The sequence below is a fragment of the Nerophis lumbriciformis genome, linkage group LG35 (genome assembly GCF_033978685.3).
Source record: "Nerophis lumbriciformis linkage group LG35, RoL_Nlum_v2.1, whole genome shotgun sequence".
In the NCBI taxonomy this organism is placed as follows: domain Eukaryota; kingdom Metazoa; phylum Chordata; class Actinopteri; order Syngnathiformes; family Syngnathidae; genus Nerophis; species Nerophis lumbriciformis.
In genome coordinates this window covers 8,601,551-8,617,500 of record NC_084582.2, presented here as the reverse complement: position 1 = coordinate 8,617,500, position 15,950 = coordinate 8,601,551, and the positions used below count along the sequence as shown (strand labels likewise).

Sequence of the window (15,950 nt, the reverse complement as noted above, 5' to 3'; positions counted from 1 at the left end):
TAAGCTCCCTTTGAGGACACAGCAGCCAGGATATAATCAATCAGCTCGCAGTGCCGGGTTACTGCACACGACCCAGCTCTAATGTGCAGCGAGTACACACACTTTACACGTCAGTGAGCAACAGTGTGCTCGCTCTAAGCCGCACACAGCAACACAACTCCCGCAACTCTCACAAAGTTGGGCCGTACTGAGAGAATAATGTTTTGTTAGATTTGACAGTAGCCGGAGCCTAACCGGAATAAAAATGCTTCATGTAAACACGCCATTCGGAATATTCTGATCCAATCACACACATTCGGGTCAAAATTGAATTCCGAACGAGACGGGTGGTTTATGCCGATAGTCATTCGGATTGCACTGCATGAAAAAGCATCTTCCGAAATTCGGGTTAAAATCATGCTTACCGTATTTTTCGGAGTATAAGTCACACCGGCCGAAAATGCATAATAAAGAAGGAACAAAACATATGGTTGGGGACCACTGGCTTACTTTACAAGACCGCAAGAAGAAATAAAATATCTTTTTACGAGCGAAAACTAAAAAAATAAATAAATAAATCAACTTTAAACTGACTACCGTATTTTTCGGACTATAAATCGCTCCGGAGTATAAGTCGCACCGGCCGAAAATGCATAATAAAGAAGAAAAAAACAAACATATATAAGTCGCACTCGAGTATAAGTCGCATTTTTGGGGGAAATTTATTTGATAAAACCCAACACCAAGAATAGACATTTGAAAGGCAATTTAAAATAAATAAAGAATAGTGAACAACGGGCTGAATAAGTGTACGTTATATGAGGCATAAATAACCAACTGAGAACGTGCCTGGTATGTTAACGTAACATATTATGGTAAGAGTCATTCAAATAACTACCGTATTTTTCGGACTATAAGTCGCAGTTTTTTTTTTATAGTTTGGCCGGCACATGCTATACGTTTACCAAACAATCTGTCCCTCCTAATCGCTAAATCCCATGAAATCTTATACGTCTAGTCTCTTACGTGAATGAGCTAAATAATATTATTTGATATTTTACGGTAATGTGTTAATAATTTCACACATAAGTCGCTCCTGAGTATAAGTCGCACCTCTGGCCAAACTATGAAAAAAACTGCGACTTATAGTCCGAAAAATACGGTACTTATTCTTATTTTTAGGCTCCTGAAGGGCCCACACCACACCCTAAACCTAATGTCACCGCCCCACATACACACACAGTGTGTTTATATGCACTAAAAAAACGAATTATTGACTTCATTTGGTTGAAAAAAAAGTTTGTGATGTCTCCAAGATTTTGTATAGAAAAACTGTAATTTTAACTTTGTAAAGATAAGATGAACATATTTACGTTAACAAAAATATAGACTCCCGTTGAACTTATATGAGGCATAAATAACCAACTGTCAAGACTTGGACTTTGGAGTTTTTGTTTTCCCGAGATGCAAGTGAACTTGGACCGGACATGGCTTGGAGGTGAGTACATCTTTTATTTTTACACTAACAAAGGACAAAAAAAGAAGCAAACAAAAGGCGCGCACAATGGCGGAGAACAAACTATGAAACCAAAAGACTATAGCACAAAAGGCAATTAACTAAGAACACGAAACAAAAACACTTACTGTGGCATGGGACTGTGAACATGGCTTGAAGCATGATATGAGAGGATAATGACACCAGGGGGAACAACAGAAACAGACAGGCTTAAATAGCAGTGACATGATTAGTGACAGGTGTGCGAGTGCAAAGCGTGAGACAGGTGCGTGACGAGGACAGGTGAAAACTAATGGGTAGTCATGGAAACAAAACAATGGAGCGTTAACAGAAACTAAAGAGTCCAATAACTAAACAAAACAAAACATGACCAAAACAAAACATGATCACACAGACATGACACCAACTGAGAACGTGCCTGGTATGTTAACGTAACATATTATGGTAAGAGTCATTCAAATAACTATAACATATAGAACATGCTATACGTTTACCAAACAATCTGTCACTCCTAATCGCTAAATCCCATGAAATCTTATACGTCTAGTCTCTTACGTGAATGAGCTAAATAATATTATTTGATATTTTACGGTAATGTGTTAATCATTTCACACATAAGTCGCTCCTGAGTATAAGTCGCACCCCCGGCCAAACTATGAAAAAAAGTGCGACTTATAGTCCGAAAAATACGGTACTGGTTTGGAAATAGTAACGCGTTAGATTTGTCATTAATGAAGAAAGACGTCATATTAGACTAAAGCGTTACTCAGTAACGCGCTACCGGCATCAGTGATCCCTAGTTAGAGTCTGAGTCTGCAACGAGACGTGACATCACGTGTATCCTAGGTACTGAAACACGGCAGTGTTGGATTTCATGTGAATCGGTGCTAAGTAGTACTGGTGGGATTCGATCGGTGCCAAAAAAGTACCCGATTCGGTGCCCATCCCTAGACATGTCAGAATTGAGTTTATGGATTGCGTAAGTATGAATGTTGTCTTGTTTCTAGCGTGGATTAGAAAATGCTTCTTTTCTTAGCGTAACGTGCATCTATTATACGATCTATGGAGAAATGGGGTCACTTTTTGCCCAACATATACCATATGTGCATTAATATAGTGACATATTACCATACTTGCCAACCTTGAGACCTCCGAATTCGGGAGATGGGGGGTGGGCTGGGCGGGGTTGAGGTGGGCGGTGTTGGGGGGGGGCAGGGTTTGGTGGTAGCGGGGGGGTGTATATTGTAGCGTCCCGGAAGAGTTAGTGCTGCAAGGGCTTCTGGGTATTTGTTCTGTTGTGTTTATGTTGTGTTACGGTGCGGATGTTCTCCCAAAATGTGTTTGTCATTCTTGTTTGGTGTGGGTTCACAGTGTGGCGCATATTTGTAACAGTGTTAAAGTTGTTTATACGGCCACCCTCAGTGTGACCTGTATACTAAGTAATGGGATATTACAGTGGATATTAGGTGTAGATCCACCAATGTTGTTTGTTTATATTGTAGCGTCCCGAAAAGTTGGTGCTGCAGGGAATTCTGGGAATTTGTCTGTAGTGTTTACCGTATTTTTCGGACTAAAAGTCGCAGTTTTTTTCATAGTTTGGCCGGTGATGCGACTTATACTCAGGAGCGACTTATGCGTGAAATTATTAACACATTACCGTAAAATATCAAATAATATTATTTAGCTCATTCACGTAAGAGACTAGACGTATATGATTTCATGGGATTTAGCGATTAGGAGTGACAGATTGTTTGGTAAACGTATAGCATGTTCTATATGTTATAGTTATTTGAATGACTCTTACCATAATATGTTACGTTAACATACCAGGCACGTTCTCAGTTGGTTATTTATGCCTCATATAACGTACACTTATTCAGCCTGTTGTTCACTATTCTTTATTTATTTTAAATTGCCTTTCAAATGTCTATTCTTGGTGTTGGGTTTTATCAAATACATTTCCCCCAAAAAATGCGACTCATACTCCAGTGCCACTTATATATGTTTTTTTCCTCCTTTATTATGCATTTTCGGCCGGTGCGACTTATACTCCGGAGCGACTTATAGTCCGAAAAATACGGTATGCATATTACATGTACAATAGTGTGTATATTATATTTAAAATTAGAGCACGTTAAAAACGGAGAGGAATGTTGTTCTAAAGGCTTGTGTGTACCATAAGGCCAAATTGAGCTAAATTAAACATTTATAAGTAAATAACTTCATGTTTTGTCATTAAATAAGGTTTAAAACATTAGCTAATGTTACAATTTGTATAAAATGTCTGGAACTACATTTGTGTATGTCGCACACGTTACGTGTGTGTGTACGTTTATGAGGCAGCCGTGTTTAACACTCCAGTCTTCCACTATACACTAAGAATAGCTTTATTAATCATTACATGGCTGTAGAGATAACAAGCTGTGAGCATAATGACATTTGTGAAATTGTATTGGCAGAGCGGATAAATATAATAGAGTAAGATACAGTACATGGACGCTGTTATCTTCGGATAAAAAAATACGTATTGTAATCAAAAATAACCTTTTTATGTATTCACATTTCACTTATTAGTAGGGGACAGCACGGTGGAAGAAGGGTTAGTGCGTCTGCCTCACAATACGAAGGTCCTGAGTAGTCGTGAGTTCAATCCCGGCCTCGGGATCTTTCTGTGTGGAGTTTGCATGTTCTCCCCGTGACTGCGTGGGTTCCCTCCGGGTACTCCGGCTTCCTCCCACCTCCAAAAACATGCACCTGGGGATAGGTTGATTGGCAACACTAAATTGGCCCTAGTGTGTGAATGTGAGTGTGAATGTTGTCTGTCTATCTGTGTTGGCCCTGCGATGAGGTGGAGACTTGTCCAGGGTGTACCCCGCCTTCCGCCCGATTGTAGCTGAGATAGGCTCCAGCGCCCCCCGCGACCCCGAAGGGAATAAGCGGTAGAAAATGGATGGATGGATGGACTTATTAGTAGGGATGTCTGTTAATGGCTTTTTGCCGATATCCGATATTGTCCAACTCTTTAATTACCGATACCGATATCACCCGATACCGATATCAACCGATATATACAGTCGTGGAATTAACACATTATTATGCCTAATTTGGACAACCAGGTATGGTGAAGATAAGATACTTTAAAAAAAAATTACAAAATAAAATAAGATAAATAAATTAGGCCCTGCGATGAAGTGGCGACTTGTCCAGGGTGTACCCCGCCTTCCGCCCGATTGTAGCTGAGATAGGCTCCAGCAACCCCCCGGTAGGAAATGGATGGATGGATGGATAAATAAATTAAAAACATTTTCTTGAATAAAAAAGAAAGTAAAACAATATAAAACAGTTACATAGAAACTGGTAATTAATGACGATTAGTAAAATTAACTGTTAAAGGTTAGTATTATTAGTGGACCAGCAGCACGCACAATCATGTGTGCTTTCGGACTGTATCCCTTGCAGACTGTATTGATATATATTGATATATAATGTAGGAACCAGAATATTAATAACAGCCCTTTTGTGTGAATGAGTGTAAATGGGGGAGGGAGGTTTTTTGGGGTGGTGCACTAATTGTATATGTATCATGTGTTTTTATGTTGATTTAATGAAAAAAAAATAAAAAAAATAAAATAAAATAAAAAAAAATTATACCGATAATAAAAAACCTGATACCGATAATTTCCGACATTACATTTTAACACATTTATCGGCCGATAATATCGACTTCTCTACTTATTAGCAATGTAACATTTAAACATAACAAAAATAGTGATTCTTTTTTTAAATTGTGATACATATCTGTAGTTGTGATATGATCGGCCAGCTCTAAGCACATTTCTGTAAAATTCAATCAATATTGGTTAAAAACATGGCTGCCATCAAGTTAAACATCTCAGCAGGGTGTGAGTTCAATAATTATTCAAAAGTCGTTGACTGTCTAAAGAAGATAGTTGTTGACGTACCCAACAATATCCATTTACTTTTGCCAAAGACATAACGACTGTTTGTTGAAATATCAGCTTTGATTCTTCCTACACTTTTTCAGATATGTTGAAATGTGCAAATGTAACCACAAGATGTTCCTTAATGTATCTTTTTAAACATGTCTGAAACAAATTAATCATAACCATAACCATATTTTTCTTTTATTCGTGCATATTTTTAATGGGTGCATTTTTTTTAATTATATTGTTTGTTTGCTGAAAGGGGGATGAAAGAACGGCTGACAAGTCTACTGCGGAAGGAGAAATGACCTTTAGTCCTCTGCTGGCACTTTGAATGTGTGGAGCAGTTCTTTTCATACCCTTCTTTATCGGTTTTAATTGATTTTGACATGAACACAAATCTGCTTTTGCAAAAACATCCCCGTGATAACGATGAGGCTCCCAATACAACAACTACAATGTCAACATAAACGGACAGATTCCACATCGACATTGTGTGTCGACAAAAGTGTTCTAACATGTTGTTGCCATCTTAAGTGGAAACTTTGTATGAAATAATAGCGACACTTGATGATCCTGTCGACTTACAAACCCCGTTTCTATATGAGTTGGGAAATTGTGTTAGATGTAAATATAAACAGAATACAATGATTTGCAAATCCTTTTCAACCCATATTCAATTGAATGCACTACAAAGACAAGATATTTGATGTTCAAACTCATAAACTTTTTTTTTTTTGCAAATAATAATTAACTTAGAAGATCATGGCTGCAACACGTGCCAAAGTAGTTGGGAAAGGGCATGTTCACCACTGTGTTACATGGCCTTTCCTTTTAACAACACTCAGTAAACGTTTGGGAACTGAGGAGACACATTTTTTAAGCTTCTCAGGTGGAATTCTTTCCCATTCTTGCTTGATGTACAGCTTAAATTGTACAACAGAAAATACGTTGTCGTATTTCAGGCTTTATATTGAGCCACACATTTTCAATGGGAGACAGGTCTGGACTGCAGGCAGGCCAGTCTAGTATCCGCACTCTTTTACTATGAAGCCACGTTGATGTAACACGTGGCTTGGCATTGTCTTGCTGAAATAAGCAGGGGCGTCCATGGTAACGTTGCTTGGATGGCAACATATGTTGCTCCAAAACCTGTATGCACCTTTCAGCATTAATGGCGCCTTCACAGATGTGTAAGTTACCCATGTCTTGGGCACTAATACACCCCCATACCATCACAGATGCTGGCTTTTACACTTTGCGCCTATAACAATCCGGATGGTTCTTTTCCTCTTTGGTCCGGAGGACACGACGTCCACAGTTTCCAAAAACAATTTGAAATGTGGACTCGTCAGACCACAGAACACTTTTCCACTTTGTATCAGTCCATCTTAGATGAGCTCAGGCCCAGCGAAGCCGATGACGTTTCTGGGTGTTGTTGATAAACGGTTTTCGCCTTGCATAGGGGAGTTTTAACTTGCAGTACTTAACTTGTTGATGCAGTACAGCCTGAGGGATCGAAGGTCACGGGCTTAGCTGCTTACGTGCAGTGATTTCTCCAGATTCTCTGAACCCTTTGATGATATTACGGACCGTAGATGGTGAAATCCCTAAATTCCTTGTAATAGCTGGTTGAGAAAGGTTTTTCTTAAACTGTTCAACAATTTGCTCAGGCATTTGTTGACAAAGTGGTGACCCTCGCCCCATCCTTGTTTGTGAATGACTGAGCATTTCATGGAATCTACTTTTATACCCAATCATGGCACCCACCTATTCCCAATCTGCCTGTTCACCTGTGGGATGTTCCAAATAAGTGTTTGATGAGCATTCCTCAACTTTATCAGTATTTATTGCCACCTTTCCCAATTTCTTTGTCACGTGTTGCTGGCATCAAATTCTAAAGTTAATGATTATTTGCAAAAAAAAAAAAAAAGGTTTATCAGTTTGAACATAAAATATGTTGTCTTTGTAGCATATTCAATTGAATATGGGTTGAAAATGATTTGGAAATCATTGTATTCCGTTTATATTTACATCTAACACAATTTCCCAACTCCTGGAAACGGGGTTTGTAGATGGCTTGTCAATATAAATGGATCGACTTAAAACAGGTTCCACTGTACTACTCTTTTTACCATGTTCGGTCATAATGCGTTTTGTGGTTACGCGCTCCCATAAATCAATAAATAACTTAATTCTGGTCTTTAAATATGACATTTGTAGGAGCACTCGTTAAAGTGTGCATGGCTGTGGAAGAACGCAGTACAGTATGTACCTCATGCATAGTTACACTGAGAGAAGATAACCGTAAACCACGCTATACTGTTGGATAAGCTCAGAGCAATCGGATTTGACAAAACCTTATCGATCTGGATGCAATCTTACTTGGAGGGGAGGAAACAGGTGGTAGAGGTGAACGGTACCCTGCCCCCCCCCCCTCAGTAAGCTGTGGAGTCCACCAAGGCAGTATATTAGGGCCTTTACTGTTCCTAATATACATAAACGACATGTAATCAGCATGCGACTGGGAATTGTTCCTGTTTGCGGATGACTCGGCCCTGCTGGTATCAGACAAGGACAAGTCACAGGTGGAAAAAATCCTCAGTGCCGAACTCTGTAGAATATGCACCTGCCTCGCTGACAACAAGCTATCCATACACTTGGGTAAAACGGAATCCATCCTATTTGGGTCCCAAATCAACCTTAAGAAAGTCAATGACTACACTATTAAAGTGGGTGACATTGTTATCACCAGGAAAGATGAGGTCACCTACCTAGGTTCCATTCTAGAGGCTAATCTTTCCTGTGATGAAATGGCAACCAAGGTAATCAAAAAGGTCAACCAACGAACAAGATTTCTCTATAGAATCTCCTCTCTGGTCAACAAAAGCACCATGAAGATTCTAGCGAGTACTCTCATTCAACCCTTTTTCAACTACGCATGCACCTCCTGGTAACCTAGCACCTCCAAAACCCTCAAATCTAGACTCCAAACATCCCATAACAAGCTAGTCAGATTACTTCTAGACCTCCACCCCAGATCACACCTCACTCCTACCCACTTCTCCAAAGTGGGCTGGCTCAGGGTGGAGGACAGAGTAAAACAACTTGCACTGAGCCTAGTCTATAAAATCCGCTACACCTCCCTGATACCGAAGTACATGTCAAACTACCTCCGTAACGTAAATGACCGCCATAACCACAACACCAGGGGGAGCTCCACAAACCACGTTAAACCCAGATTCCGATCTAACAAAGGTCTAAACTCATTCTTTCTATGCCACATCAATATGGAATGCACTCCCAACAGGTGTAAAAGAAAGTGCATCTCTGTCATGTCTGTGTAATCATGTTTTGTTTTAGTCATGTCATGTTTTGTTTTGTTTAGTTATTGGACTCTTTAGTTTCTGGCTTTTCACTCTCTTGTCTTGTTTCCATAGTTACCCATTAGTTTCACCTGTTCCACGTTTGGACTCATTGTGCACTCTTGTTTGTCACCATAGCAACCCATTAGTTTTCACCTGCCCTCACGACTCACGCACCTGTCTTTAATCATGTCACTATTATTTAAGCTTCCAGTTGCCAGGCTGTCTGTCTGGCGACATCATACCCCTGTCACACTCTGTTTACCTCTGCGTACTTCATGCCCTGTCCATGTAAGTTTTTTCGATTCATGCCACAGTTAGCGACTTTTGTTCATGTCCTTAGTTTTTTGCCCACGTGCAAGTATTGGTTTCATTTGTCAAGTTTGTACTTCCGCCTTGTGCGCACCTTTAGTTTGTTCTTTTTGTTATAGTAAAATTAAATATGTCTTCACCTTCACGCCATGTCTGGTCCAAATGTTCATTTGCACCACGGGAGAACAAACCACGCCATAGTCCTAGTCATGACAATCTCTATACTACTTCAAAACCGCACTAAAAGTACACCTCCAGGCAACTTCAACCCTAAACTAACATCATCCCCGGATTGTTAATAATCAAATGTAAATAATCAAATGTAGATACTTTTTCTTATGCCTGCTGATCACTCTCTCTCTCTCTCTATGTCCACTACTTGCTGTACATATCCAACCAAGTCAGACCTACACTGTTCCAATGTCCATTTCTCTGTTCTCAATTGCTGATGACTGAAGTGAATGACGGATTGTAAATAATGTAAATAATTCAATGTATATACTCTGATGATTATCTTGTGTGATGACTGTATTATGCTGATAGTATATATCTGTATCATGAATCAATTTAAGTGGACCCCGACTTAAACAAGTTGAAAAACTTATTGGGGTGTTACCATTTAGTGGTCAATTGTACGGAATATGTACTGTACTGTGCAACCTACTAATAAAAGTCTCAATCAATCAATCAATGTGTCCTAGTGAGCCTTCCCCTTATGATTCAGGGAAGGCTAATGCCTTGAAAAGTAAAACAGGGTAAGGAAGCCAAAGTGTTTATGGCCAGCAAGTGTGATTTATGCAATTTAAAGCTTGTGCTATTTACATAATGTAATAGGGAATAATTTGCATGTTTAAGGTGAAAGCTGCTGGTGGGGGATGATAAAGCAGAAACTTCATTTCCTTCAAGTGAGTGACTTGAGTGTTCATTTATGTTGAAGTTGGCACTCTGACTAAACATCCCAGTTCACATTCTGCACATACTACACACCTGGTAGCCGGCTAGCAGCTTGCTCCTCCAGTGGGCTTGGGGCATGTCGTGGATGGACAGGCGCAGGTTGTGGTAGCTGTCTTTGAAGAGCAGCACGTGAGGCTCGTCAATCAGCCGACCCCCGAGCTGCCTCTCCATCTGCATCACCTCCTGATGGGGGGGAGAGAGGCATGTTTACCAGCGCCCAGGAGAAACACACAACTGCACTTTTTCAAACATGACTAAGTGAACAAAGGGAGAACCAGTAAAATATGAGGCTTGTCGTCATTCCCACTGAGAGACGCAAACACAACACAACGGCACGTCTTGAAAGGATAGAAGCTCGGCATGCGGCCACAGCGGGCAACACCCACTTGTCTGCACAACGCTTTGATGTCGCCACAAGGTTGATTGTGTGTGTGTGTGCGCTTCCAGCATTAGCATGCGAACACAGCAGCCACACAGGACTACATGGCTGTGACGAGCGCACAAGCCATTAGTCAACAGCTCATTGTTGCCGCATGGCAAAGCGCCTTCATTCCAGTTTTGCTTTCGTGCCAGGACAAGATTTGTAGAGACACGCTTAATAATTTCATCTCCGCAGGGTTTCTTCGGGCCGCCGTTTGTCGCCATCAAAATGACCATCTGGAACCAGGTGATGGAGTCCGACAGCTCGTCCACTCGTCAAAGTCAGAGGCATCGAGTCTGGAAGAAGCCAACGCTTGTTTCGGTAATTGGAGACTCAACCTAGGAAGTCAGCTGAAGTCCACAATTATTCATTTTATAATTAGACGTTTTATGATCGATGTCAGGCAGCAGAGGGCAATCATGCCAGAGAAACACACCCGGTCATTCTCTGCCGTACAAACCAGGCCAAAACGTCTTTGTCATCTGTCATATCAACAACACCCGCTCTCTCTCACCTGCACGCACGCACGCACGCACACACACACGGCACTTAGCCACTGGTGCATTTATGGCCACAGAAAAAGTCGGAAAACTCCAACAATATGAGTCCCTAATCAGATGTCTGCTTATTTTTCTGTCATTTATTAAAGGGGAACATTATCACAATTTCAGAATGGTTAAAACCATTAAAAATCAGTTCCCAGTGGCTTATTATATTTTTTGAAGTTTTTTTTCAAAATTTTACCCATCACGCAATATCCTTAAAAAAAGCTTCAAAGTGCCTGATTTTAACCATCGTTATATACACCCGTCCATTTTCCTGTGACGTCACATAGTGATGCCAATACAAACAAACATGGCGGAAAGAACAGCAAGATATAGCGACATTAGCTCGGATTCAGACTCGGATTTCAGCGGCTTAAGCGATTCAACAGATTACGAATGTATTGAAACGGATGGCTGTAGTGTGGAGGCAGGTAGCGAAAACGAAATTGAAGAAGAAACTGAAGCTATTGAGTCATATCGGTTTGAACCGTATGCAAGCGAAACCGACGAAAACGACACGACAGCCAGCGACACGGGAGAAAGCGAGGACGAATTCGGCGATCGCCTTCTAACCAACGATTGGTATGTGTTTGTTTGGCATTAAAGGAAACTAACAACTATGAACTAGGTTTACAGCATATGAAATACATTTGGCAACAACATGCACTTTGAGAGTGCAGACAGCCCAATTTTCATCAATTAATATATTCTGTAGACATACAGTACCCTCATGTCAGCAGGCTAGGGAAGCTAGGGTCGATATTCTTCTCTTGATCATCTTCGGTGGCATAAGGTGTGAGCCAAGACATCCAGGGGGTTTAGCTCGCTCGTCTGCGGGAACAAACTGCCGCCATCGCTTGCCGTGCTACCGAGGACCTTTGTCCCTGAATTGCTCACACACTCCAGCAGATTCAATGGGGGTCTGGCGGCAGATTTCTTTGACTTTATCGTTGGAAATGCATCTGCTTTGAGTGTCGCAGGATATCCACACATTCTTGCCATCTCTGTCGTAGCATAGCTTTCGTCGGTAAAATGTGCGGAACAAACGTCCAATTTCTTGCCACTTTCGCATCTTTGGGCCACTGGTGCAACTTGAATCCGTCCCTGTTCGTGTTGTTACACCCTCCGACAACACACCGACGAGGCATGATGTCTCCAAGGTACGTTCCCGATGTGACGTCACGTTGTGACGTCATCGCTCCGAGAGCGAATAATAGAAATGCGTTTAATTCGCCAAAATTCACCCATTTAGAGTTCGGAAATCGGTTAAAAAAATATATGGTCTTTTTTCTGCAACATCAAGGTATATATTGACGCTTACATAGGTCTGGTGATAATGTTCCCCTTTAAGAATGTTCATTTATGGATATCAATCATATGATGTGATGTGACTAATTCAGTGGTTCTTAACCTTGTTGGAGGTACCGAACCCCACCAGTTTCATATGCGCATTCACCGAACCCTCTATAGTGAAAAATAAAATGTTTTTTTTTTTTCAAATTCAAGACAAATGTATATGTTTTTGGTAACAATTTAGTATGGGGAACATATTCTAAGTAACAAAGACTTAATTTAGAGTTATTTGGTTAGGGTTAGGGCCAGGGTTAGAGGGTTAGAGTTATAATAAGGCCATGCTGAATAAGACATTAATAAGTACTTAATAATGACTAGTTAAGAGCCAATATGTTACTAATTTGCATGTTAATAAGCAACTAATTAATGGTGATTATGTTCCCCATACTAAAGTGTTACCATGTTTTTTTTACTGGTGCACAAAATGAACCGTGCATGAACATCACCTTGTTCAAAGAACAAAACCAACACAGTGCATAAACTCACAACAAATTACACACCTGCAAATCAGTCTGACTTCTGCTGTTGCCGTATCCGTAATACGCCGATAGGGAGAAGTTTTTATTTACACGATGAGTCAGGTGTGTCTCGACCTCCACCGAACCCCTGAGCCCGACTCACCGAACCCCTAGGGTTCGATCGAACCCAGGTTAAGAACCACTGGACTAATTATTAGCATCTGATGAAGGTCAGTTACGTTATCATGATGTGTTCAATGTGGTCTTGTAAAATGTGTTAGCAGTGGCACATTTGAGTAGCATGAATACAAAAAAGGTAAATATTCAAAGATTTGTTGTTGTTTTCATAGCAATATAAAATAAAAGACACCAAAATAGCAGACGATAACAAAGTAGAAAAGACTATTTAAAATGTGGGACTTTCATATCATAACAGAAAGTGAAACTAGTTAAGAACTATCTCAGATCCACAACAAGAGAGGCTATATAGCCCTGCAAGACTTACAAGTGAAAGTCAGCTAAGCTGATATTTGGACTTCAAAGACCTCATCAGCAAATGTTTTCACGAAAAGGGCCGGAGTTGGGCTTTCTGTTGAGACTTACAGTGAACAAACAATTGATTTAGACGAGGCTTGCAGTTGTTTTTGATATTTGTTTTATAACAACATATTCCATGTCTTCTTGACTTGCACATTTAAGTTAAATGCTACATATTTGACAAGAAAATGGATAGATTATCTTGAGCCAGGTTTTTTTTTTTTGCATATCAGTGCTTGACTGTTAAATACAATAAATACCCACTACCTATTTGTTGAGTGGTTAATGTAGTTGCAATCAGAGGTGTAAAACATGTTTTTCACTCAATGAAATGATAAAAATACAACTAATTATATGTCATTTACACAATAAAACTCTGACTTTTTATGTCGTTAATCGTAAAAAAAAAAAAGGTTTCAAATTGGGTGTAATAGCAGCCAGTAACATTGAAAAACAACACAATTGAAGGCGGCAATGAATGGGGTAGAGGGCCCACACCAATGTCCTTTTAGGGGGCCCAAAATTCTTAGTAACGATCTTGAGCATGCAAGCGACAAGAGGACTTGAATGACAATGGATACGGAGAGAGAGCGAGGGAGTTGGTAACGCTAGTTTGTAGAACCTGAATGTGTTTGCTTTTTTCATATATATATATATATATATATATATATATATATATATATATATATATATATATATATATACAGGGTTTCCCGCAGCGCTTTGTTGTTAATCATTAGTAATGTAGCAGCCTAGTTGTGAATGGCAGGGTCCCTGCTATCACATGTTGATAAAAATATAACATTTACATAATAAAAATCAACTACAGGCTTCCCAAATGCTGTAATGAATTAAGCATGATGAGTTGAGTATATGTCAGCATGTGGCCCCACTTTTAACTCTTTTTTTCAAATGCTTATTGCAAACACTCATTAATTTGACTTTGTCATTATTTTGTCTTAGTAAGTCAATATTTGCTAAGTCAAAACAATGACATACTTAGTATCTCAGGTAACTAGGACTGTTCTGTGTTTACTTTAGGGAAAAAATATCGAGATATATATCGTGTATTGCCATTCAGCATACGGAGCGGAAAACACAACCAAAAGTTGTCGGCTTCTTCACGCGACGAAGCCGGCCTACTTCACCACAGTCTGTAGTCTATTGCCCCCCAGGCTGTGGTGGCAGCGATGAAATGGAGACGTGATGGTGGCGACAGGCCGAGTTACACTGTTCCTTACACCCACCCACCCCATGCCTCCTCCCCCTGGAGAGACACCACCTTAACTAACACATTTTCTGGGGGAAACAATGATATATATATATATATATATATATATATATATATATATATATATACAAACCCTGTTTCCATATGAGTTGGGAAATTGTGTTAGATGTAAATATAAACGGAATACAATGATTTGCAAATCATTTTCAACCCATATTCAGTTGAATATGCCACAAAGACAACATATTTGATGTTCAAACTGATAAACTTTTTTTTTTGTTGCAAATAATCATTAACTTTAGAATTTGATGCCAGCAACACGTGACAAAGAAGTTGGGAAAGGTGGCAATAAATACTGATAAAGTTGAGAAATGCTCATCAAACACTTATTTGGAACATCCCACAGGTGAACAGGGAAATTGGGAACAGGTGGGTGCCATGATTGGGGTATAAAAGTAGATTCCATGAAATGCTCAATCATTCACAAACAAGGATGGGGCGAGGGTCACCACTTTGTCAACAAATGCGTTAGCAAATTGTTGAACAGTTAAAGAAAAACCTTTCTCAACAAAGCTATTGCAAGGAATTTAGGGATTTCACCATCTATGGTCCGTAATATCATCAAAGGGTTCAGAGAATCTGGAGAAATCACTGCACGTAAGCAGCTAAGCCCGTGACCTTCGATCCCTCAGGGTGTACTGCATCAACAAGCGACATCAGTGTGTAAAGGATATCACCACAGAGGCTCAGGAACACTTCAGAAACCCACTGTCAGTAACTACAGTTGGTCGCTACATCTGTAAGTGCAAGTTAAAACTCTCCTACGCAAGGCGAAAACCGTTTATCAACAACACCCAGAAACGCCGTCGGCTTCGCTGGGCCTGAGCTCATCTAAGATGGACTGATACAAAGTAGAAAAGTGTTCTGTGGTCTGACGAGTCCACATTTCAAATTGTTTTTGGAAACTGTGGACGTAGTGTCCTCCGGACCAAAGAGGAAAAGAACCATCCGGATTGTTATAGGCGTAAAGTTGAAAAGCCAGCATATGTGATGGTATGGGGGTGTATTAGTGCCCAAGACATGGGTAACTTACACATCTGTGAAGGCGCCGTTAATGCTGAAAGCTACATACAGGTTTTGGAGCAACATATGTTGCCATCCAAGCAACGTTACCATGGACGCCCCTGCTTATTTCAGCAAGACAATGCCAAGCCACGTGTTACATCAATGTGGCTTCATAGTAAAAGAGTGTCTCCCATTGAAAATGTGTGGCGCATTATGAAGCCTAAAATACCACAACGGAGACCTCCGGACTGTTGAACAACTTAAGCTGTA

General features: G+C 40.2%; 1 protein-coding gene across 5 annotated transcripts in view; it reads right to left on the bottom strand.

The window, feature by feature from the left end:
• unc5a (unc-5 netrin receptor A) overlaps positions 1-15,950 on the bottom strand; it is a 595,272-nt gene that overhangs the window by 20,302 nt on the left and 559,020 nt on the right. For all 5 annotated transcript variants that reach the window (XR_009811458.2, XM_061927514.2, XM_061927515.2 and 2 more), the window contains one exon: positions 10,104-10,253. Coding sequence is in view for 4 of the 5 variants with exons in the window: in XM_061927514.2 (XP_061783498.2) it covers positions 10,104-10,253 (150 nt within the window). In the remaining variant the exon portion in view is untranslated. The remainder of the gene's footprint in view (positions 1-10,103; positions 10,254-15,950) is intronic.